The 26,867-nt window shown below is 39.7% G+C and overlaps 1 protein-coding gene across 2 annotated transcripts in view; it reads right to left on the bottom strand.

Moving 5' to 3' along the window:
• Positions 1 to 25,767, bottom strand: part of rgs14b (regulator of G protein signaling 14b) — a 31,234-nt gene extending 5,467 nt beyond the window's left edge. Inside the window, exons 1-9 of one of the 2 annotated variants that reach the window (XM_020048569.3) lie at positions 25,630 to 25,767; positions 25,243 to 25,365; positions 10,993 to 11,014; positions 5,517 to 5,689; positions 4,478 to 4,570; positions 4,213 to 4,356; positions 468 to 668; positions 256 to 382; positions 75 to 145 (exon numbers count right to left, since the gene is read on the bottom strand). In XM_020048569.3, the coding sequence (XP_019904128.3) occupies positions 75 to 145; positions 256 to 382; positions 468 to 668; positions 4,213 to 4,356; positions 4,478 to 4,570; positions 5,517 to 5,689; positions 10,993 to 11,014; positions 25,243 to 25,365; positions 25,630 to 25,767 (1,092 nt within the window). Of the gene's footprint in view, positions 1 to 74; positions 146 to 255; positions 383 to 467; positions 669 to 4,212; positions 4,357 to 4,477; positions 4,571 to 5,516; positions 5,690 to 10,992; positions 11,015 to 11,232; positions 11,388 to 25,242; positions 25,366 to 25,629 lie in introns of those variants that run through there. The other variant, XM_010895191.4, reaches the window with a different exon arrangement.
• Between the last annotated feature and the right edge of the window lie 1,100 nt (positions 25,768 to 26,867).

Below are 26,867 nucleotides of genomic sequence, written 5' to 3'. Positions count from 1 at the left end.
GGAGACGAAAGACACAAGTTAGCATGAAGTCAAATGTTGGCAAATACAGCATTTTGGTCCGAATGTAGGCTCACCTCTACTGAATTGGAGAGAGATGCCTGCTTAGCCATGCTCTGGAAGAGTGCAGCATTTTCAGGAAGCTCCGCTAAGGAAAATGTTAGGTGGTACATTCAGTTGCACGACAATAGACAATAGGTCTTCAGAAGTGGAATGTACACTCAATTCTGAACCAGTGCATTCTCCATTGACTTATACCTCCCCACGAACCCCTCTTTTCCCGTCGTTTCTCCCTGGTCAGCTTGTTCTGTAGAACTCCTTTCCTCTTCTCTGCTCCCTCGTCAAGATCCAATGGTAAAGACTTTCCTGACTTGATCTTTGGTTTCTTAGAACAACCTTCAGTTATAAAGTGCTGACATTTCATATGTTTATACATAAATAAATCCACGTTTTAAAATACTGTTCAGTACCTCTTTGGGTTTCTGGTCCACCTTGGGCCTGTCGGTGAGAGAGGAGCTATCAGTCCCAGGAGTCTTCCTTGTCGCTAAGATCCTGGCACGAGGGTCCAGATCAGGTAGAGGCCTGCCCTCCACATTGGCCAGCATACAGTTCTGGTAGAGTTGAGAGCGAACAAATCGCGTGTAGCTGTCAAACTTCATCAGCTTGAATATCTGAGGTGAGGGAGAGAGTGGGGAATACTTGTCAGTTCAGGCAACTCACTTTCTTTTTTTTTTTACTCTTGTGTCATGGATTATTCCTAATGTGTGGCAAGCAGCTTTAGTACTGTGACTTAAAAAAAGAGTTAGGGGATAGTAGTGATGTTGATAACTATCAACCTATTTCTATGCTCCTACATCAAAAATATAAGGATCAGTGTTGGTAATTATAATGCAAATTAATAGAAATGTTGGGTTTCAAAGTTTGATACTCAGGCCTTTACTGTGTACACTGTGTCAAACGTATCCATAGAAGTTGTAACACTGTAAAATGTAAAGAAAAACTGAATGCAATGATGTTTCTTGGAAAAATACATGTTCACTTTGAATTTGTAGCTAGCAACAAGTATCAAAAAAGCTGTGACAGAGACAAAAAAGCTGTGACAAAAGACTGGAAACGTTGTGTTATGCTAAAAAACTAAACCTGGTGGAATATCACACAACTAATTAGGTCAATTGGCAATAGGTCAGTAACACTATTGGGTATTAAAAGATCATTCCAGAGAGGATGAGTCTTGTCTGAAGTGAGGATGGGGAGGGGTTCACCTCTCTGTGAAAGGCTGTGTGGGCAAATAGTGCCACAATTCAAGAATAACGTATCACAATGTAAAATTGCAAAGAGTTTGGGGTCTCATCATCTACGGTGCACAATATCATTAAAAGATTTAGAGAATCCGTCGAAATCTCTGCACACAAGGGACAACGGCGAAAATCATTATTGGATGGCTGTGATCTTCAGGCCTTTGGGCTAAAGAGGAGAGGGACCATCCGGCTTGTTATCAGTACACAGTGTAAAAGCCAGCATCTGTGATGATATGGGGGTGCAGTAGTGTGCTTAGCATGGGTGACTTGCACATCTGTGAAGGCATCAATGCACACGCTCCCGACCATCCACGTGATGTAAAAGAAAAGGTGATTCATCAGACCAGGCCACCTTCTTCCATTGCTCCGTGGTCCGTTCTGATGCTCACGTGCCCATTGTAGGCGCTATCGGCAGTGGACAGGGGTCAGCATGGGCACCCTGACTGGTCTGTGTCTACGCAGCCCCATAAGCAACAAACTGCGATGCACTGTGTGTTCTGACACCTTTCTATCAGTACCAGCATTAACTTTTTCAGCAATTTCAGCTACAGTAGCTCATCTGCTGGATCAGACCACATGGGCCAGCCTTCACTCCCCACATGAATCAGTGAGCCTTGGCAGCCCATGATCCTATCGCCGGTTCAACGCTTTTTCTTACTTGGATACCCCACAAGGGCTGCAGTTTTTGAGATGCTGTGGAGATGCGCTGTTGTCTAGCCATCACAATTTGGCCCTTGTCAAAGTCGCTCAGATCCTTATGCGTGCCCAATTTTCCTGCTTCTAACACATCAACTTTGAGGACAGAATGTTCACTTGCTACCTTATATATCCCACCCAGGTGCCATGATAATGAGATTATCAGTGTTATTCATTTCACCTGTCACTGTTCAAAATGGCTGATTGGTGTATATACAGGTTTTGGAGCTGACATCCAGACAAAGTCTTTTTCAGGGAAGGCCTTGCTTATTTCAGCAGGACAATGCCAAACCACATTCTGCACATATCACAACAGAATGGCTCTGTAGTGAAAGAGTCTTGGTGCAAAACTGCCCTGCCTGCAGTCCAGACCTGTCACCCATTGAAAACATTTGGCATATTATGAAATGACAAATACAGCAAAGGAAACCCCGAGCTGTTGAGCAGCTGCAATCCTAGTATATCAGGATTCCAATTGGCCTCCTCAGTTCCCAAACGCTTAAACAGTATTGTTAAAAGATGAGGTGATGCAACACAGTGGTAAACATGCCCCGTCCCAACTTTTTTTAAACGTGTTGTTGGCATTAAATTCAAAATGGGCATGCATTTTTCCAAAAACAATGTAATTTCTCAGTTTAAACATTTGATAACTTTCAATTAAATAAAGGGATAAATGATTTGCACATCATTGCATTGTATTTTTATTTGTATTTTATGCAGCATGTTTTTAGAAATGGGGTTTTACACATTGTTGTTTAAAAGTTTGGCGTCACTTAGAAATGCCCTTGTTTTCAAAATATATACATTTTTTGGTTGATAAAAAAAAACTCAATTGGTCAGAAATACTGTGTAGACATTGATAATGTTGTAAATGACTATAGTAGCTGGAAACGCCTGATTCTTTAGGGAATATCTATATAGGCGCACAGCATCTATCAGTCCTGTGTTCCAATGGCACATTGGGTTTGCCAGTCTAAGTTTATTATTTTAAAATGTCCAGTGTCTTTGTACTTTTGCCCATTTTAATGTTTTATTTTTCTTGGCCTGTCTGAGATATGGCTTTTTCTTTGCAACTCTGCCTAGAAGGCAAGCATCCTGGAGTCACCTCTTCACTGCTGATGTTGAGACTGGTGTTTTGTGGGTACTATTTAATGCCTGTTTATCCTCAATCTAATGTATTTGCCCTCATACTCAGATGTGCACCAGGGTCTCCCACTCTTTCTATTCTGGTTAGAGCCAGTTTGTGCTGTTCTGAGGGGAGTACTACACAACATTGTAAGAGATCTTCAGTCTCTTGGTAATTTCTCACATGGAACAGCCTTCATTTCCCAGAACAAGAATAGACTGATGAGTTTCAGATGAAAGTTCTTGGTTTCTGGCCATTTTAAGAACAATTTTAGCATAATTGCTGATGCTCCAGATACTAAATTAGTCTAAAGAAGGCCAGTTTTATTGCTTTTTTAACCAGTTTTCAGCTATACTAGCATTATTGGAAAAAAAATTCTAATGATCAATTAGCCTTTTAAAATGATAAAATTGGATTATTGGAACAAAGGACTGATGGTTGCCAATAATGGACCTCTATACACCTATGTAAATATTCCACTGAAAATCATACATTTTAGGCTACAATAGTCATTTACAACAGTAACAATGTCTACACTGTATCAATTTGATATGATATAAAAGATTTAACTAATACACACTTTGAATGATCAACAAGTTGAACAAGTCCATTCTTACAAATATATTATTTGACTTGATCAAAGTTGGAATTTAAAACGAATTACCAACTGAGTTGGTAAAGAAGTTCAAGATTGGTTTATTTCACATAAACAAAGCAAACCTAACTTGTGCAATTAGGATTTTTTTTTATGCTTTGAGAGTCTTATCCACTTGCAGTGTGCTAAATCCTTGCCATCTTATTATGGTAATATTTGTATGTGTAATAACTGTTTCTTAACAATATATATAATTTTTGTTTTTTTAATAACCTCTGGTTCAATTGTTAAAGTGTTAGGGCTCAGTTTGCGCCATGCTAAAATGTTTGTGAAACATACATAACCACCTCCGATACCTAACTCAGTTATTGTGGGATTTTTTTTCATTTGCCTGCAATGTTTCCCAAAACACAAAATGGCTGTGCTACTGTTCTTATGGAGTAATAGTGTTCATTATTTTCTGGAAGAGTTTTGTCCAGTATATATCCATGGTAGTTTACCTGTTGTTGGGGCTTGTGATACATGTCAGGGTGAGGATTATTCACATCCTTCTCCTCGATGCGGACTGTGTCATCAATGTTGACGGGATGGGAGGCATTGTTTGAGAGGTAACTGTTGTAGATTGATCTAGCCTCCTGGTTTAACTGGACAGAATAAGAAAAACTAGGTCATACCCTTACTCACAAAGACAGACATTTAGTATCACTGGACTGTTAGGCTAATGCATGGTAAAGCTTTTTAAACCCATTTTCATCGCTGATGTACCTTCTCTTTCTGGTTGACTGGGATCTGTCTGAATTTTTCACATGCCTGCCAAAATAAGATGTTCTCGGCACTGACTTCCGACTTCAGGAAAGCCTGTGGGTTTAAGCAGGAAAACAGTCCTATCAGCATCATCTCTAGCAAACCACAACACCTTATCACCAAGCATCATCTTGCAACAAGATCTAAGTTTTGTGTCTAAATCAAACGTATTACGGACAAACATCTCTTACATTATTTTTTACGGAAATTAAAAATACAAATAAATATATATACATTTCATTATATTAAAAATCAAGTCTAGTGGTGTACACACACTAGCTGCTCCCTCAAGTTCCAAGGCTCATGGGTTTCATTCCAATACTAGTCAATCTAATTTGTTTTTGCAAAATAATTTTTTTGGTCTTTTAAAGTATTTTAGTTTTGAGGTCTCAATATAGCAATCCACCTGCAATTTTATCCATGTCTTTACTGCTGTCTAAAAACTCTAGATATTTTCTCAAAGCGAAAATGTCATACACAGTGTTTTATTGGACTTTGGCACTACCTTAAATTCCACATATTGTTTACTACGATATTTCTGTCTCAGACACACACATTCCTCTGCTCTCCACTGGCCTCATAATGGAGACGTAATTTTCATCTGTTTTCTCATGGTGATTCTCATTTCCTCAAGTTCTTCAGCCCTCAGGAGAAAATGAAACACCCCCGCAGTTCTGATTATTTAAGTGACTCATGCGTGGGCCTCTTTCTCACTCTAATTTCTTGGGCAATTTGACAAGCAATTCTTGTGGCAGAGCTTTGTTTTCTTTCCCAGACAGTAAAATGCTTTCAAATTAGCACAGCATCTAAAATGGTGTCATTTAAACTGTTGGGGTTGACAGTGTAATTGTTCCAAATGTCTTTTATTTCTTCAAAGCAATACACCAACCTTGAAACTAAAAAACAGGACCCAAAAACAAACAAGTGCAGATGCACAGTAGACTAAAGTCCATCGAAGCATACAGTTAATAGATTATGTCCTTTCAGGTTGAGATCTTACCGTGAAGTAAAGGACTCCTGTTGGGTCCTGCAGGAGCCTCTCAAAGCTCACAGCCCAGCTGGCCACCTTCCCTACCCCACTGGCTCCGTCACCAGGCACAGTTGGAAGACTGGAGTTACTGCTGGAACAGAGGCCGGCGCTGGCACCACGCTCCTCTGGCATCACATTCAGCTCTGGAGACATTAACAACAGGTCTTTCCTCTATGTAGTACAAAACCTACAGTGTATCGTTCACTGGGGAAAAAAGTTTGCGTCTTCTGTACTAAAACATAGTCATGTGATTTTGAATACGGGAAATGTCTTTAGATTCGCTGTCTTCATTTGACAGTTGTGAAAATATAGAGGAAATGAAAAGATGAATGTACAACAAAACAAGCCCTCACGTGACTTTTTCACATACAGCTACCGGGTGTGGAAAAGGAAGTTATTGTGGTAACACCTGAACCTCAGCGCCAGACTCAATGGCTAAAGCTTTCTTTCTTTTTGACATATATCATACAGTATTTATGTGGCTGAAATTTGGTGAGACCATTGCCTACAGAGGTGAAGCAGTCTGAGCCACTGCCTATGATACACAATATGCAGTTAGGTCCGGAAATGTTCATAATTTGGGCTTTGTATGACACCACAATGAATTTGAAAAGAAACAACCAAGATGCAATTGAAGTGCACACTTTCAACTGTAATTCAGTTAGTTAAATAAAAATATTGCATGAAACGTTCTGGAATTGCAACCATGTTCATACACAGTCCCCTTATTTCATGGGCTCAAATGTAATTGCACAAATGAACACAATCATAAATAAAATGTTTATATTTAATACTTTGTCGCAAATCCTTTGCAGGCAATGACTGCTTGAAATCTGGAACGCATGGACATCACCAAATGCTGGGTTAATTTTTCCTTTGTGATGCTTTGCCAGGCCTTTACTGCAGCTGTCTTCAATTGTTGTATGTTCATGGGTCTTTCTGCCTTGTCTTCAGCAAGTGAAATGTATGCTCGATCGGGTTGAGATGATTGACCAGGCAATTGCAGAATATTCAAATTCTTTGCCTTAAAAAAACGAATGTGTTGCTTTCGCAGTAGGTTTTGGGTCATTGTCCATCGGTAAAGTGAAGTGCAGTCTAATCAACTTTGCTGAATTTAGCTAAATCTGTGCAGAAAATATATCCCTATACACTTCAGAATTCATCCAGCTGTGTCTGTCTTCTGTCACATGATCAATAAACACTACTGACCCAGTGACATTTGAAGCCACGCATGCCCATGCCATTACACTGCCTCCACCGTGTTTTACGGATGATGTGGTATGCTTCATCAGATCTTGAGCCATTCCAAGTCCTCTCCATACTTTTTCTTTCCATCATTCTGGTACAGGTAGATCTTAGTGTCATCTGTCCAAAGAATACTATTCCAGAACTGGGCTGGGTTTTTTAGATGTTTTTGGGCAAAATCTGGCCTTTCTATTCTTGAGGCTTATGAATAGTTTGTACTCTGTGGTGAAAGTCTTGTGAAGTCTTCTCTTTATGGCAGACTTGGACAATGATATGCTTACCTCCTGGAAAGTGTGCTTGACTTAGCTAGATGTTGTACACTCCTAATGTTCCTGCTATCTCTCTTACAGGTTTGTTTTTAGCCTAAGGATGGCCTTTTTTACTTGGATTGAGAGCTCCTTTGACTGCATTTTGTGGGTTCACAGCAACAGCTTCCAAATGTGAATGGCATAACGAAGGAATAGCACACACCTGTCCATGAAACAGCTTTTGAGTCAATTGTGCAATTATTTTTGGTCCCTTGAAAAAGAGGGGGCCACATATTAAAGAGCTGTAATTACTAAACCCTTTCTGCAATTTGGATGTGAATTCCCTCAAATTAAAGCTGAAAGACTGTCCTTTAAGACCATCTTGATAATTTAACTGTAACTTGAATATATTTTTGGTAAACAGCCAGAATAACAAAACTTTTGTCAGTGTCCATTTATTTCTGGACCTATCTTTACACCTACCGGACATAACAATATTACCACCTGCCTAATATTGTGTAGGTCCCCCTTTTGCCGCCAAAACAGCCCTGAACGGTCCTCTGAAGTGAGGCTGTGGTATCTGGCATCAAGATGTTAGCAGTATGTCCTTTAAGTCCTGTAAGTTGCGAGGTGGGGCCTCCATGGATCAGACTTGTTTGTCCAGCACATCCCACAGATGCTCGGTTGGATGGAGATCTGGGGAATTTGGAGGCCAAGTCAACACCTTGAACCTCCTGAACCATTTTTGCTTTGTGGCAGTGTCCATTATCCTGCTGAAAGAGGCCAATGCCTTTCAGGGTTTACTGTTGCCATGAAAGGGTGCACATGGTATGCAACAATGCTCAGGTAGGTGATACGTCTCAAAGTAACATCAACATGAGTGGCAGGACCCAAGGTTTCCCAGCAGAACATTTCCCAATGCATCACACTGCCTCTGCCGGCTTGCCTTCTTCCCATAGTGCATCCTGGTGCCATGTGTTCTCCATGTAAGCAATGCACACGCATCCAGACCATCCACGTGACGTAAAAGAAAACGTTAATTTATTAGAGCAGGCCACCTTCTTCCATTGTTCTGTGGTCCAGTTCTGATGCTCATTTGCCCATTGTAGGATCACAGGTCCTTACGACCTGTGCTCCTACAATGCACAGGTCCTTTCCTGCTTCTAAGATTTGTGTTATCAACTTTGAGGACAGAATGTTCACCTTCTGCTTAATATTTCTCACTCACTGACAGGTGCCATGACATCGAGATGATCAGTGTTATTCACTTCACCTGTCTGTGGTCATAATGTTATGGCTAATCAGTGTATATATACAGTGCTGCTTGAAAGTATGTGAACCCTACCGGGATGGTCATTATTTTTGTCTAAAATATTTAAATGAACCCAAATTAAATTAAATTCTGCCCACTCCTCGTAACAGACCTCAGCCAATTGACTGAGGTTTGAGGGGCGTCTGCATATACTGCCCACTTTAGGTCCTGCCACAGCATCTTAATTGAATTAAGGTCAGGACTTAACACAAATCTGGAACACAAATCTTTTTTCTCCTGGGCCTTTCTTTGGAAGATTTACTTGAATGCTTTGTCTTATTGGAAGACCCATTTTGAGCCCAGCTTTAGCTCTTTGACTGTTGGCTGGACCTTTCTGTTCAAGAATCTCCTGGTAACCATCAGAAATCATGGTTCCCTTGATGATGTACAGTCAAACAGATCCAGAGGAGGAAAGCACCCCCAGACCTTGACATTCCAATCACGGTGCTTGACTGTTGGGAAGGCAATTTGGGTGTTAGGCAGTGTTGGGTTTTCGCCAAATATAGCTGTTTTGATTTTGACCAATAAGTTAATATTTTGACTAATTGGTCCAGAGAATGGACTTTCATTCAATCTTCAGGTGTGCACAGTAACCTTAGATGTAAAGGGGTCTGAAAGTCTCCAGATGTTATGTTTGAGTTGGCATATTATTTTTCTTGTGGCTATTTCCACAAACTATTTGCCTCACAGTGGAATGAGGGAGCTCAAATATTTTGAGATGGTTGTATTACCTTCCCCAGACTGATGTGCTCTTACTAACCTCTTCCTGATGTCCTCTAAGATTTCCTTTCCTTTCAGTATTGTGTGTTTTGCATTCACCTGTATGTGTTATACCAAACTGACCAGGTTTCTTTTCACTATTTATCATCGTCCAGTTCAAACTATTTCCTACAAGTCCGTCATTTGATTGGATAAATTGGTTATTCACCTACCGCATTCTACTTACCTACTTGATTTAACCAAAGCAACATTAAGGTTCACTTATTTTTTAACTAACTCTAATTCATGCACTTTTTAATTTTGTTGTTCTACTACAACAATGTGAAACCAACATATGGAATTGGTACCTAGAAACCTTTTATCACAGATAAAAAAGACTTCTGATATTTTATGGTGAACACTAAAAACTATCTACACTTTACATACCTTCAAGCAGCAATGCGTCCATTGACATATAAGCAATACAGTTCTCTATCTTTGCTGCTTGCTCATTATCAGTAAAAAGGCATAAAATGCCTATAACTATATTTTACAAAGTAAATGTACACTCACCTAAAGGATTATTAGGAACACCATACTAATACTGTGTTTGACCCCCTTTCACCTTCAGAACTGCCTTAATTCTACGTGGAATTGATTCAACAAGGTGCTGAAAGCATTCATTAGAAATGTTGGCCCATATTGATAGGATAGCATCATGCAGTTGATGGAGATTTATGGGATGCACATCCAGGGCACGAAGCTCCCGCTCCACCACATCCCAAAGATGCTCTATTGGGTTGAGATCTGGTGACTGTGGGGGCCATTTCAGTACAGTGAACATTGTCATGTTCAAGAAACCAATTTGAAATTATTCAAGTTTTGTGACATGGTGCATTATCCTGCTGGAAATAGCCATCAGAGGATGGGTACATGGTGGTCATAAAGGGATGGACATGATCAGAAACAATGCTCAGGTAGGCTGTGGCATTTAAACGATGCCCTATTGACACTAAGGGGCCTAAAGTGTGCCAAGAAAACATCCCCCACACCATTACACCACCACCACCAGCCTGCACAGTGGTAACAAGGCATGATGGATCCATGTTCTCATTCTGTTTACGGCAAATTCTGACTCTACCATCTGAATGTCTCAACAGAAATCAAGACTCATCAGTCCAGGCAACATTCTTCCAGTCTTCAACTGTCCAATTATGGTGAGCTCGTGCAAATTATAGCCCGGTGGGGTCTTCTGCTCTTGTAGCCCATCCGCCTCAAGGTTGTGGCTTCACAAATGCTTTGCTGCATACCTCGGTTGTAACGAGTGGTTATTTCAGTCAAAGTTGCTCTTCTATCAGCTTGAATCAGTCGGCCCATTCTCCTCTGACCTCTAGCATCAACAAAGCATTTTCGCCCATAGGACTGCCGCATACTGGATGTTTTTCCCTTTTCACACCATTCTTTGTAAACCCTAGAAACGGTTGTGCGTGAAAATCCCAGTAACTGAGCAGATTGTGAAATACTCAGACCGGCCCGCCTGGCACCAACAACCATGCCACGCTCAAAATTGCTTAAATCACCTTTCTTTCCAATTCTGACATTCAGTCTGGAGTTCAGGAGATTGTCTTGACCAGGACCACACCCCTGAATGCATTGAAGCAACTGCCATGTGATTGGTTGATTAGATAATTGCATTAATGAGAAATTGAACAGGTGTTCCTAATAATCCTTTAGGTGAGTGTATATACACTATGTGGTGAGAGCTACAGGTCTATTGTGAGCAGTCAGTAAAAACTGTGTGTGTGTGTGTGTGTGTGTGTGTGTATGTGTGCCTATGTGTAGATGAGGTGTAGATGAGGCTGGTAGAAAATTGGGATGAAGTATACCTGTCTAGTGCAACATATTCAGAGAACAAAACAAATATATCCATGTTTTTACTCACCTCCATCTGACACCGCCAGGCTCTGTAAACACAAACATTGACCAGTGAATAAATTGTCTTTGGAGTAGGAAAACAACAACAAGAAACACAATGATTAAACATTTAAAGTGACTCAGTGTTTGGCATAAAACCTGTCATCAGACTTTAGAGCTGAGACACTGAGACTGTGAAAAATACATGTAGAAACAGAAGGACAGACAATCAGAGATCAAATCATATCTCAGATCCAGGCCCACTTACAGTATGTTCGTTCTTTATGCCAGGATTTTTATGTATTAGATACATTGCCGTAGATAGCTTCCGTTAATAAAAAGATTCAAAGAAATACATTGATAGATTACTGAAGAAGGGTTCTGCTAGTGCTCCTTTCTGAACCTTCTTGCTTTCGACTGACTGCCACTTCCTGACTGCACAGGAAGTCTTACCATAGCAACATGACCACAAGAGGACGTGTCTGCACCCTACCGAAATGTGTGTAGAACTTTAACCCCTTTTCTGAAATAAGATAATTTACATTCATGAATTCACAGTTAAATATACCAAAACATGAACTAAAGACACTAAAGGTTACATTGCTTGGACAGATCTCCATAAACATAACTTTAGGTGACTTCCAAAACCCCGGTTCTCCGCTAATACCACATACATATAAGAATTATCTCACTGTAGCATTCGCTCAGAATCACTATAAGCTTCAAGAACCAATCATACACATTTGACAAAGACAAGCGAATGAGGTAAGCTCCTCCCTTCATATAAAGAGTTACTTGCTTGCCCACTGGCCATTCTTAAGCATGCCAATCTTCCTTGCACTCTCTGATTTTATGTAAGATTTGGGGTTACGGAAGTAAGTTTGGGACATCTTTTAAATACTTGTTTTCATATTTCACATTCGGATACAGTCAATTTTCAACCTTGATTTCAACTGTCAGAAGCCCTGACACAGAGGACAGTATGCACAGACAAAGTCACCGTGACTAGTAATAATATGTGGCAACACACTTATAAAAGACAACTATTAAATCTACCCTGTGTTAAATCTGCCCTGTTGTCCATGTCCACTTGAGCAGCTAATGCACGCTGCAATGTCCTCCCTAATATCAACCAAAATATATGTGCAATATATTTATTCTTAACATAGTCCTATTAGCATGTTATTTAAAATGAAATATGAACTCACTCATCAACTATAATTAATAGCAGTCATATTATTGCTATATGCTATATTCTTGTTAATATAGACTTGCAGAAAAACGAAACAGAGCTGTATATATTACAGTCTTGTCATGTAATTTTTTCCATCCATCCTTGCCTTGACGCCACATCGTTAATCTCCCCCTCTCTTGACTTCCTTCAGCTGTACTAGACTCTGCTGCTCTCGCTGATCCAAAGTCTTCACGTTCATATATTTATATTCTTAATGACTTAAATATGTTAATTGTATATTTGTTTCCCTGTATATTGAATATATAGCCCAATGTTTTTGGTGACATACCCTAATCTGATGATCTTTTTACCAGTCATCTTCATTTCTCTGGTGATCTCTCGTTAAATAAATCTGTAATTGTAGGCTAGAAGTCACCTGAAAAGTTAAAAAAAATTTATGCAGATTGGATGTAGTATGAAGTCATTACGTTTTATTGAAATATTTTGACATGCTTGGGTGTAAAAGAAAACTAGTATCCACTTATTTCCGATGTTACTCATCTCTGCGATGTCTGTGTAGTCCTGTATGCAAGGTTTCCAGATTTAATTGACAGTACCACCCAAAATCATGTTTTATCATGCCAACACACAGAGGCGGTGCGGAATTTTGAGTTCTGAAAGCTGGAAAAGCCCTGTGTATAGATATGGAATGCCACCCACCAAAGTGGCTAGTAAGAGTAACTGCGTTACCCGCCACAGCCGAATTCCACCCACATTTGGCGGGTGGGCGGGTGCCAATGTCAAGCCCTGCGTCTCTCCATTAACAGTCGGGAGAAATGTTGAGATCACCCTTACATTTTAGTTGTGGTGACTTTGTACACAGACATTTCATTTGGAATCGTCTGTTGTGATCAGAAGAGGCAAAAATTAAGCTTTTTGGCCATGCACACCATTGACAAGTTTGGTAACAAAAGGGGACTGCATACCAAAAAAGAACTTGATACACACAGTAAAAAAAAGTGGTGGATCATTGATACTTTGGGGCTATTTTGCTACTAGTGGTCCAGAGCCTCTTGTTAAGATCAATGGCATAATGAATTCCAGTTTGTCTCTGCCAGAAGATTGAGACATGGCCGTGGATGGACCTTTCATCAAGACAATGACCCCAAGAATACATCAAAATCTACAAAGAAATTGGACCACAAAATCAATGTTTCACAATAGCCATCTCAGTCAGATGAGTAGACCAAAATACTTTTGGTAAGTTATTCTGCACAAAAAGACAATGAAAGTCTTTGGTGGTGTTTCTTGACAGGAAACCTTATAACAGTTTAACAGAACAACTGGAATCAAGTCATACTAAGATGAGCAGTAGAGTAGTGCTCCTCACAAGGAAGAATGCAATAATGACCTGAGGGTGGGCTAGTAGCTCCTTATATGAGGTAAGGGGCTCACCTCATTTGCCACTCAACCTGTAGCTATCTGATGTGTATGAGTGGATCTTCAAGCTCTAAGTGATTCCAAGCAATTCCAAGGACTGTGGAATACAGTATAATATGTCTAGACTGAAATTAATCCATATTTGTTCTGGTTTTTTGGACATTTAGAAATTTGCTGGTGTTAGGATCTTTCAAATGTTGGCAAGGGAGGGGAAAATTGCCCCTTAACTACACTGTGAAAGCTTTTCATGTAAATACAAACTTATACTGGCAGCAGAGTTGCCAGCTAAATACTGTAAATTTGATTTACAGCTGTAAAAAAAAAACAGGGCTGTATTAAAATAAATAAAAGTTTACCTTTACTTTATCAGGAAGTCGTACTAAGGAAGGCCGAGTCCTGTTTTACAGATAAGTCTTAAAGCATGTAAATGAGCACACTGTAATTGACACAGTACCACCACTGTATTACAGTATTCAGACTTTATTAGGTTTATATCTTCACAGTTTGTGGTGTGTGTGTTTGTCTGTTTCCATCCATATAACTTTTCATGTTTTTGGAAATGCTAAATATACACTTTACACCCATACTCTGTTTCAGTAATTTAGTTAATGAATATATGAATTAACAATATTAGTCGTAGGGCGTTTGGTTTCTATTTGAAATTACACTGAAAACACGTATGGTTGATGGAAGCAGGTTGGCTGCTAGCTACAGTATTTTCATAGGCCTTTTTTAATGTCACATTGTGTGTCACGCACATTTGCCTGCAATCATACTGTAGATGCAGAAAGGGAGCCATTTCCATCTGCGGCCATTTAACATAGATTTACATAGTTATTATTTCTAAACATGAATAGGATGTGTAAGGAGAGTGTTTCCCCCTGAACAAATATACATATATATACAGTTGTGCTCAAAGGTTTGCATACCCTTGGATAATTGGTAATACATGTACCATTTGTAAAGAAAGTGAGCAGACAAAACACATCTTTTATTTCTTATGGGATTCACATTCAACTGTAGGTCATAACAAAATGGCACAATCATAAAACAAAACATGGCAAAAAAACTGACCACTGTTCAAAAGTCTGCATACCCTTAGTTCTTAATACTGTGTATTGCCCCCTTTAGCATCAATGACAGCATGCAGTCTTCTGTAATAGTCATATATGAGGCCCCGAATTCTTGCAGGTGGTACAGCTGCCCATTCGTCTTTGAGCTGCCCATTTGTCTTTGCCTCCAGGTCATGCAAAGTCTTTGGTCGTCTTGCATGAACCACAGAATCTCCCCAGAATGGCTCTATGATATTTAGGTCAGGGGACTGTTATGGCCACTCCAGATCCTTCAACTTTTTCTGCTGTAACCACTGGAGTGTCAACTTGGCCTTGTGCTTAGGGTCATTGTTGTGCTGGAAAGTCCAAAAGCGTCCCATGCGCAGCATTCAGAAGAATGCAAATTGTCTGCCAGTATTTTCTGATAACATGCTGCATTCATCTTGCCATACATTTTCACAAGATTCCCTGTGCCTTTAGAGCTCACACACCCCCAAAACATCAGTGAACCACCACCATGCTTCACAGTGGCGATGGTATTTTGTTCACTATAGGCCTTGTTGACCCCACTACAAACATATCGCTTATGGTTGTGACCATGAAGCTCTATTTTGGTCTCTTCACTCCAAAATACAGTGTGCCAGAAGCTGTGAGGCGTGCCAAGGTGTTGTTGGGCATATTGTAACTGGGATTTTTTTGTGGCATTGGCAAAGTAAATGCTTCTTTCTGGCAACTCAACCATGAACCACATTTTTGTATTGTGCTCCTTGAAACAATCATACTGTCTTTTTCCAGAGCAGCCTGTATTTCTCCTAAGGTTACCTGTGGGTTTTTCTTTGTAGCCCGGCAGTTTAGGCTGAAATCTTTCTTGGTCTACCTGACCTTGGCTTTGTATCAAAAGATCCCTACATTTTCTACTTCTTAATTGGTGATTGAACAGTACTGACTGGTATTTGCAAGACTTTGGATATGTTTGTATATCCTTTTCTAGCTTTATTAAGTTCCATTACTTTGTTACGCAGGTCTTTTGACAGTTCTTTTCTGTTCCTCATGGCTCAGTATCTAGCCTGCTCAGTGCACCCACGTGAGAGCTAACAAACTCATTGATTATTTATACACAGACACTAATTGCAATTTAAAAAGCCACAGGTGTGGGAAATTCACCTTTAATTGCCATTTTCACCTGTTTGTGTCACATTGTGTGTCTGTAACAAGGCCAAACATTCAAGGGTATGTAAACTTTTGATTAGGGCCATTTGGGGGATTTCTGTTCTCATTATGATTTCAAAAGGAGCCAAACAACTATTTGATAATAAATGGCTTCATAAGATCACTATCCTAAAATAAAATAAAACATCTTGCATGATCAATCATATTTTCAAAATCAATGCCAAAATTTCACAATTTCTGCCAGTGTATGCAAACTTATGAGCACAACTCTATGTTTAAAATCACCTGCACTTCTTCCACTTTTTTTACTTCTGAAATGGCAGTCACAAAAAAAATCAAAGGACAGGCTCAACCACTATTAAAGCTTCAGTCCTGGAAAAAAAATCAAGATCAATTGTTATTTTATTCCAGGCCTAGGCTTCATCTGTTTCCGCAAACCCGGCCCGAAACGTATGAGGCTTCCTAACACTCCAGTCTGTCCCTATATACATTTCATTGTTGGTGCACTAATACCATATACAGATGGTGCACAATGGTGCTTTATGCAGTACTTTATGCAGTGCTTCATGCATCACAGTTGAGTGCATGAGACATGATTACGTTACTATCTGTAGGCACGTCTCCAGATGTCTCAGCATAGTATGTCTCAAGACATCTTGAGAAACAGGTGATAGTAGATTTTTTTCGAAGAGGGTCCAAATAGACCTGGAAAGTAAGGTTCTGGAAGTAAAATGTCCATTGTTTTAAGACAGAAATATCAAATATGATATAAGGATTCTTATATTACTGTGCAATGCAGATGTTCTGTTCTTTATCAAGATGGTGAAACAGTTAATATGTAGTGGCAATCATTTGTAAATGTTTCAACCTCAGTGTTGAGAAATATGTGTTTAACTTTCTGTTAAGTTTTTCTAAGAGCCCAAAAACTACACTAACCACAAGCCTTAGCGGCACTGCTTTACCTATTAATAATCTTCACTGCTAACCAAAGTGGTCGCTAATTCAGAGAATTTCCTCCAGTGGTTTTGAGGATGGACAGCTACAAGCAGCCAGTAGCCTAGTAGCTAATGATACACAGCTACATTGTCGTAGCTAGTAGGTTACTGAGATATACTTTACATTTAGCTAAGTACATAGCTATTTACCTATCAGTCTGATCCACTGATGCTTCTTAGATTCATTATTGGGAAACCGGGTAAAAAGATTAGCAATTACTCACTCCATAGCAATGATTACATCCTGGCACAAAACACAACCATGGCTGTGTATTGTGTGCAGATTTGGGGAGTAACAGATTAGAAATAATCCATTAAACAGTAACTGTAATCCGTACGTTACCAACTAAAATATTGTAATCAGATTACAGATGCTTTTGGAAAAAATTATTATCACTTTAGGACTACTTCAAGTGAAAAAGAATAGGTGCACGAAATAATTATGACACGTTGCATGCTTGATATTTTTATTTAATGTTTTAAAACATCGTTATTTGAACCAAAACGACAATTGAGTGCCTCAGTTTTGTGTGTGATCATCATGCACGCAAAGGTGGACGCGCATAACTGGAGTAGGGACTAATTAATCGCTAGTTTAATAGTTAAAAAACGATATTAGCCAAACCATTTAAATGTCATTTAGTTATCTACTCGATGCATCTTTCTCAGAAGAATTGTAGGCAATAGGCCTACCTCGTGTTATTATTCAAGTTTCAAGGTTTATTTGTCAAATGCACCTAACAACACAGCCAATATGAGTTGCACTGAACAACTCTGACAGGGAATGTTTTTGAAGATTAAACATCAAGATAAAACATTATATTAAAACATTACACAGTATTTAAGGAGAAAAGGTGTGTTGAGAAGCACTCTGTCGAAGGATGATGATTTGCGTTTGACACAGCCACCTCAACTCCATCCATACAGGTAGGCCATGTGATCCTGCTTGCTTTGCATTTCATAATATTGCATCCATTGGTGATCGTTGGCTGCTGACAACATTGACTTTAAGCTAATAGTGCAGGTGTAAAATCACAGTTATTTCTTTCATATGTGTTTTGAAAATACATCGCTGGTGGCCCTACTATTCACAGGTTACATTCGCGCGGGTAAAACCTATTTGTGTGCGAATGTTTACGATTGCAATCGTTCTTTCACATGCCTGGGGTTTCTGCAAAGTTTTGACCATGTTGGTGGTTGTGGAGAAAAACAGACTACTGCAGATCTAGTGCACACGCGAAAACCTACGGATATCTTGATTTTATAGTGAGTGAGCGAGCTGGCTAAGAAGAGCGAATGTCTGTTATAGTGAGTGAACGAGCAAGCAAGCCACCAACCAGCCCATGTTAAATAGCGTAGTGCTTAGAGAAGTGGACTTATGAACAATAAGTCCTGAGTTTGTATCTCCTCTCAGGCGATGTGTAGTAGGCTACGCATTATGAATTATTCCATATAGACAAAAACTTTGCTGGCTACTACTGTTAGTATCTACTTTATGGTAAGCCTGAAATGAAACAGTTTACGGTTATATGTTGACTGTGTCTGGTGGATTTTCGAAGTATGCATCCGTTTTAGGTCAGGATAGACAAAAACATTGGCTGGATTTACAACGTAGTTACGATAACTGTATAAAGTTATATTGCGACTGTTTCTGGCATGGAATAGTTCTCGCTAGAAATTTCTCAATTCTTATGATTATTCCTAGGAAATTAGTAGATACTAGGAAGCAGGGGTGGGTAGTAACGCGTTACAAGTAACGCAAATGAGTAAAAGAGTACAGTTGAAGAGGAACAAGTACTTTTCTAGTTACTTTCTGGGGGCTGTACTATTTACTGTGACTCAAGTTTTTTTTTTTACTTGGTTACATTTCATCTACTCTATCGTAACAAGTTTGTCTTCAGTTGTTTGTCAAAAAATTATTTGTTTTTTCGTATTGTTATTTGATTTTAGTTTGAGTGTTCCCTCCGGCTCCTTTAAAGTGCGAGCACAGAAGTAGCTAATTAAATGACACACACTGACACCAACATGGAAAGTTGTCAATTGGAAAACGTTGACAAGGGAAATTCCAATCCCTGGCCGCAGTTGCACGACATGTTTCGATTTAAAATAGGCAAACTTTTTAAACTTTTTATTCCTAAAGACGCAACCATCTATGCTTTCAAAAATATTCTAGCTAACCTACAATATATAAAAACACTACAACTTGTTAGTATATTTGTATTGGTTAATTGGGCTTGACTTGAACTTTATAATTTAGTAATGCACTTTAGTTAGCAGCCAATCTAGCTAGCTAGATTTTAGTTGAAAGCAATTGCTGCTAACCAGATGGCTTACAGTATGGGCTACGCAATGCAGTCAGTAATTCCAGCCATGACCTGACTTACTAACAACAAATATTTGATTGACAAGATGTACAGAGCATTACTACACTAGATTCATATTATTAATTTTTTTTACCAGTAACATGTATGATGGCCTTAATTTACAAGAATCTTATTTGCAACACAGATGAGCAATAGAAATACAGTATTATTTACTTTTGATTATTTATTTTTTCTATTCTGCATTGCTATGGGCCTATTCAAACACAAAAAATGCAGTTTCTTAAATAATTTTTCCTTGTTGTTACTATGGCGTTATAATGACTGGAACAAAATATGTAACTAGTACTCAAGTACTTTTCTGACCAAGTACTCTTTACTCTTACTTGAGTAGTTTTTTCAGGTGGTACTTCAACTTTTGCTTGAGTACAGATTTTCAGTACTCTACCCACCCCTGCTAGTAAGCCTATTTAACACAATCCTCAATGGAGTCTAGCAACTGCTGAAACACGTAATGCCATGGCGTAGTGGTTAACAACAGCGTCTCTCATATGAAAGACCTACTTTCAAATCTATTGAGAGCAACGACATTTATTATTTCTGGTAGATTCCACGATTCTCACGTCTTTTCACTTGATGAAAAAGTTAGTTATCGTCATCTTTATTGACAGTTATTGTATAAATGTAATTCACGAATGAAAGAAAAAAGTTGTTTTGCCAAAAAAAAAATTACATTTCCTATGCCATGAAAGCTTTGGCAGACTTGCTAGCAATTGCTCAATTCTTATGACTATTCCAGTAAGTTAGTAGATACCGGTAAAGCAAATTTTACCCAGAATTTCTAAACAAACAGCCGGAGGCAGGGCCTTTTCTCATAGAGCTCCACTACTGTGGAATGATCTGCCAACTAAGGTTAGAAATGCAAACTTTCAAGTGTCTACTAAAAACTCATCTCTACAGCAAGGGTTATGATTAGGTTGTAGCCTGGCCCAGGGGCATGAAGGTGACCAGAAGGCTTGATACTGTCCACCCTTGCTGTCTTGCCAGGTGGTCTCTCGTCGCCACTGCCCTCCCTCCAGTGCTTTTTGTGGGAGGAGTCACTGGCTTGTTGTTGTCTCTCTGTTGCGCACTCTGCTGGCAATACACGCCCTCATTCAGGGTGGTTGCGGTTGGTGTGTGTCCCTTTGGTTGATGCTTGGCAATGTGGGTGGATTGATTTCCTGCCGATCCCCCGGGTAGGGCCACAGTGTCGCCGGATCCCCCCTGTCTCAGTCCCAAGATCTATTTTATTGTGCTGGGGGAGTTGGGTCAGTTCTCCTTCCCCACAATGTTCTCCTTCTCCACTATAAATCATTGTTGATATGAGGAATGCATTTTCAGAATTTTCCCAGTCTCCTCCCATTTTAAACTTTAGGAGGACATGAGGTCCTGGTCCACACCAATGGGTTGGGGGACCCATTGCTGTCCCTGTCCAAAGTCCTCCTGGTTGTGTTGCAGATCAAGACGATACCTGACGATTTCAGCTGCCACTGTGCTGACACCTCCTCCCTCCCCGGTGTTGTCCCTGTCCTTGTCCATCTCGTCATGCTTCTGACCTGGTCTAAATTTAAATAGACTCTGGATTTAGCCCACATGCATTTATTAATTATTCTAATTGGACTCTTAATATTTCACCCGGCACAGCCAGAAGAGGACTGGTCACCCCTCTGAGCCTGGGTCCTCTCTAGGTTTCTTCTTAAATTTCGGCCTTCTTAGGGAGTTTTTCCTTGCCACTGAAATTCAACACTAATGTTGTTTGCCTTTTGGGGTCGGGTGTTTTTGTAAAAGCACTTTGTGACAACTGCTGTTGTAAAAAGGGCTTTATAAATACATTTGATTGATTGATTGTTTATTACTGGCTAATATGCTGTTAAAACGGCCAGTGACAAATGCAATACATTGACGCAATTTGTGGTAGAGGTAAACTTAGTAAGATACGTTAGCTAGTTTATCTGTATCAATTTCATTCACAAATGGCCAATTAGCTGTTAAAAGAGCCAGTGGCAAAAGTGGATTTGTTCAGGATAGAGACAAGAGGCTATACTGACACCCAGTAAAATTACAGCCTTTCACATGGGTGACCCGGGTTTGAATCTCAAGATGGTAATGCTTTCTATTGCGGGCTGGTTGAACTAGGCTTGTCTGTTTTTTTGTTATACAGTATCTCACAAAAGTGAGTACACTCCTAACATTTGTGCAAATATTTGATTATATCTTTTCATGTGACAACACTGAAGAAATTACACTTGTACAATGCTACAATGTAAAGTAGTGAGTGTACAGATTGTATAACAGTGTAAATTTGCTGTCCCCTTAAAATAACTCAACAGCCATTAATGTCTAAACTGCTAACAACAATGTGCAATTTGGGCCCAAAATTTCAATATTTTGTGTGGCCACCATTATTTTCCAGCACTGCCTTAATCCTCTTGGGCATGGAGTTCACCAGAGCTTCACTGGTTGCCACTGGAGTCCTCTTCCACTCCTCCATGATGACATCACATCCACCTTCCATTTGAGGATGCCCCAAAGATGCTCAATAGGGTTTAGGTCTGGAGATATGCTTGGCCAGTCCATTATATTTACCCTCATCTTCTTTCGCAAGACAGTGGTCGTCTTGGACCTTTCAAAGAATCCGAGGGATCTCATTGTTGAAAGATATCAGTCAGGAGAAGGGTACAAAAGAATTTCCATAGAATTAGATATACCATGGATCACAGTGAAGACAGTCATCATCAAGTGGAGAAAATATGGCACAACAGAGACATTACAAACAACTGGACGTCCCTCCAAGATTTATGAAAAGACAAGAAGAAAGCTGGTCAGGGAGGCTTCCAAGAGGCCTACAGCAACATTTAAGGAACTGCAGGAATTTCTGGCAAGTACTGGCTGTGTGCTACATGTGACAACAAACAGTCAAGATGTGCCATGCTAATAGACTCCTACCCAAAAAGACTGAGTGCAGTAATAAAATCAAAAGGTGCTTCAACAAAGTATTAGTTTAAGGGTGTGCACACTTATGCAACCAGGTTATTGTGATTTAAAAATATAAATTCCCCCTCAAAGATTTTAGTTTTTCAATTGATTTTTTCATGTTATAGGTCACATTAAAGGTGGAGAACGTTCTGAAATTATGTATCTTTTTCTCCTTCTTTTACATCACAAGAACATGGCATTTTAACAGGGGTGTGTAGACTTTTTATACCCACTGTAATTGGAACGACTGAATATCTGACAGACATTTTTCATTTAATGTAGAGATTTAGCCCAATCATATTGAAGGAAAAAACAATGGCTTAGAAACCCTTTCCAAAGGTGCTGTACAAAATCCATAAGGTAAAATGCTAATTATGTTTTTGGCCAGCTATGTAAACTCTAACATTGATTGATCCCGCAAAAGGTGTTCAACTGGTTATAGGTTATTCCTATTTGTTTTCTAATGCCTCTTAATATGAAAGTAATCTAAAAGTAAATCAAAGTAATCCGATTACGTTACAGATTTTAAGTAATCAAAAAGTTACGTTACTGATTATAAATGCGGACAGGTAACTTGTAACTGTAACAGATTACATTTGAATAGGAACCTACCCAACCGTGTGTGTGTGATATATACAGCTCTGGAAAAAATTAAGAGACCACACATTTTTCTTATATCAGCATCTCTACATGTATGGCAGCCATTCCATTCCAGTGTCTGTAAAATTCCAACATGGGCACACCTCATTTTAATTAATGAGGTACTGATTAGGTGATTACCTGAACCAAATCGAATTTAATGAGGAACAGTTAAAAAAACACTGTTGTGGTCATCACTATCCTCTTGCAATAGAACCAGCTGGAAGGCAAAAAGTTGTACCTCAAAGGTAATTTGAATTAAAAAATAACTTTTCAGCATGACAAAACAGTTGAAAAGAAAAGCTTTGAGTGAGGAAAAGAAGGGTTCAATTCTGGATTTACTGGCAGAGGGATACAGTATGCATCAGCTTGCTCCCATCCTTAAAATGTCAAAGACGGCAGTTCATAAGAACAAGGTCAAGCAACAGACATTGGGGACAACAAATCTACAGACTGGCGGAGGGCGAAAACGACCATCCACTGACCGAGATGACCGTCAACTCATTAGAATGTCACTCAACAACCGCAGGATGACATCAAGTGACCTACAAAAAGAATGGTAAACAGCAGCTGGGGTGAAGTGCACGGCGAGGACGGTTCAAAACAGACTTCTAGGGGCAGGGCTCAAGTCATGCAAAACTAGAAAAAGAAACTTCATCGATGAGAAGCAAAGAAGAGCTAGTCTGAAGTTTGGGATTGGACCATAGAGGAATGGAATAAGGTCATCTTCTCTGACAAGTCAGATTTTCAGCTTTGGGGACCTGGAGAGGCCTACAAACCATAGTGTCAGTGATGATCTGGATATGCAAGTTCAGCAAGGCTGGAATCGGGCAGATTTGTCTTTGTGAAGGACACATGAATCAAGCCAAGTACAAGCTTATCCTGCTTCCTTCTGGCAATGTTCCCCAACTCTGAAAATTGGGTTTCTAGCAGGACAAGGCTCCATGCAACACAGCCAGGTCAATCAAGGTGTGGATGGTGGACCACTAGACCAAGACACTGTCATGGCCAGCCCAATCTCCAGACCTGAACCCCACTGAAATCCACTGGTATTTGATCAAGAAGAAGATGGATGGTCACAAGCCATCAAACAAAGCTGAGCTACTTGAATATTTTTGCCAGGAGTGGCACAAAGTCACCCAACAGCAATGTGACAGACTGGTGGAGAGCATGCAAAGATGCATGAAAGCTGTGATAAAAAATCTGGGTTTTTCCACCAAATATTGATTTCCGAACTCTTCCTAAGTTAAAACATTATTATTTTGTTGTTGAAAAATGAAAGTGAATCCTGTTGGCAAATCAACACAAATCAAGCACATTGGTAGCGCAAATAGCGGACAACAAAAAGCTAAACGTTTCACAATTTGTGGGAAGTTGGTGCCGGAACAAACTGAATACATTTCTGAGAGGTGCAGTATCTGGCTTAGATAACCGCTGCTAGTTACCAAACAAAGTTATACTAGCTAGTAGCATCCCAACGTCAATGCTGGCGCACTAGATCTATGTGCGTGCACTATGAGGAGATTGGCCGGGTGACTTGTGTTTAGTTGGTGATTGAACACTACAGAATGCAATGTTTGATGGGATAAGTAGTTACTCTCTGAAAGGTACACAATCTTGTACCCTTTACTTTTTTCCAGTATATCAACATTTTGCAAAAGTGATTTCTGAGCTTTGAAGTTGATTGCTCACTTGATAGCTTTGTGGACTGATTGATCATTGCAAACATCCACAACTTCTCTTTTTTTTAAACATATATGGTAAAAATGAATGGGTCAAGTGACCCATGGAACCAAGATGGTGAAATATGGGCGTTTCCAATTTCCAAGTCTATTGCAGTTATTGAGCATTTAACCCAGAATGCATTATAATCTAACACATTAATTCTATAAAACACAATTAAGATATTTTACATTTAAGCAATTGCACAATTTTTTAAACTACCGAAATGTATTACAGTGTTACAAATAAAGACGGTAGAGCATTTCATTCTGGTTCCAATCCTTGTTTAAGCATTTCTTGATGGATTCCCTTAACATAGGCTGAATTTTTTAAAACCTTTTAGGGGGGAGGGTTTTATTTTTCTAGACCAGAAAGTAGGAAGGAGAGGTTAGGGAAACAGATACATGGAGGGAGATAGGGAGGAAGGGCATATACAGTCAGCTGAACCGTGGCTCGAATCCAACTCGCTGAGACCTCAGACCGCTACCGCAGACTCTGACAAAACATGGATCCCTAATTTGATCGAGCAGCTGACCAATTATGTAGCACTTTAGTGTAAGATATGTGGTATCTGACTCTCCCTAGCCAGATGTTGGTAATTTGTCACATTATTAAACTGTCATCAAATACAGTCACTGCCTTTACCCACTGCTCAAAATAAGCCTGATATTAATTAGCAAAAACATGAATATCTTTTAATAGAAATTAGTTTATTAAATACTGTTTATGTGAATTTTAGAGGAGTTTTACCCTTGTAAGATTCAGTTGTCTGTTGCAGGTTTCAGCGTTGCATCTTCCAAGTCTCTGTCGGAGAGACGTTCTCAGTGCAAGGTGAGAGAAACCTTTGGTGAACTCTTTGAACATCATTGTTTTCTGTGAGATAAGTCAAAACGACACAACACTGATTTAATATGGAAGAAGAAAAAAGTAACTTGGCTCAAATAGTATTACTTTTTTTATACTCTGTAAAAACACTGAACTTCATAAGAAACCATAGCGAGCTGCAATCTTATCAGAGCTAGCTCTAAGTTCGACAATAGCTCCAAGGCACCACAGGAAATTCCCTAAAAATCCACAGTCCTCAAAAGAGACAGAATATTCACTGCATACGACAATGTTAATATAAAATAATTGTACCTTCTCCCTGGATTCTCCAGATGTTCTCCTCAAAAGACAGTGTTTGGACACAGAGGTCTCCATGACAGTGGTGAATTCTAGACAGACTGTGAATGAAGTGAAAATGAGAGGAGTGGTAAACAGCCCTTTGCAGCTCATGCCAGGGGACTGGTCTGGGGCCCCCAGTGATGATGGCTTATCACTGAACAAACACCATACCTGCCATAAAACACAGCTCACATGAATATAAAACTCAGTGGGTAAGAGACAGATAAACACAGCAACCGTTTAGTGGGAGGTATCAGGTTGTCTCCTCCTCCATTCCAGTTTGACTGAGGCTGTCTGGATCTAAACCTGCGTGAACCGGCCCATATGCGCCCCACTCAGAAAGCAATATTGATATAAACCAGCTCCCATGCCCATATGGCTATTGTTTTGTGTTTTTTTGTTGTTGTTGAAGAAAATACAAAAAAATGTATACACTGTATATAACAGTATTCATTCAAACATTTCATTTTTTGGCAGTCACCATAACGTCGGCACTGCCTGTGGCTCCCTTGTACTGATAGAGGAACTAAGGAGAAAGGAGAGTGTCAGCGTGCTGGGCACCATGAATAACAATGGTAATAGAGAACTGATGGATAAATGTTTGAAGTATGATGACTCATGGTGAGTTGATGCATAGTTGGATGGGCAGCAAATACTAAATCCAAACGGCAAGATTTTCTTTTTATTTGAGATTTCAGAGAACATTTTTGGACATTATTGGCAAAAGCAAACAGATTCCTGCTGCAATGAAACACTGCATATTGCTTCAGTTGTTCTTAATGTATGTCAGGCTTATTCAATTCTCTTCTCAGGAACCCACAGCCACTCCATATATTTGATCTAGGACAGTGCTAGCACACCCTAACCAGGGCTACAACAAAATTATGGAATGTCCCGTCGTCCCTGAGTAGAGGGTAGAATACCTGTGATGTAGGTTATGGAGACAATAATCCATCCATTTTCTCCTCATATGGCATTTCCCCTTTGCTCCTAAGCAGCAATAAAGCTTTGAACTGACAACAGCTAGAGAAGACCGGGCCTCAAACCGGACTGAGACGGACATGCACTGTTAGAACTAGTAGCTTCAGACTCCATGACTAAAAGCTAGTTTGACTACTAGGATTTCCTTGACGACACCCTCTCGTCGTAGCAGCAAAGATATTTGTATTGCAGCAAAAGAGCAAATGACGCCCAACAGGTGTAAACATGGT

This window comes from Esox lucius, chromosome 7 (genome assembly GCF_011004845.1).
Source record: "Esox lucius isolate fEsoLuc1 chromosome 7, fEsoLuc1.pri, whole genome shotgun sequence".
In the NCBI taxonomy this organism is placed as follows: domain Eukaryota; kingdom Metazoa; phylum Chordata; class Actinopteri; order Esociformes; family Esocidae; genus Esox; species Esox lucius.
Note: the sequence above shows the minus strand (reverse complement) of the source record. Positions and strands in the feature narration are given on the sequence as shown.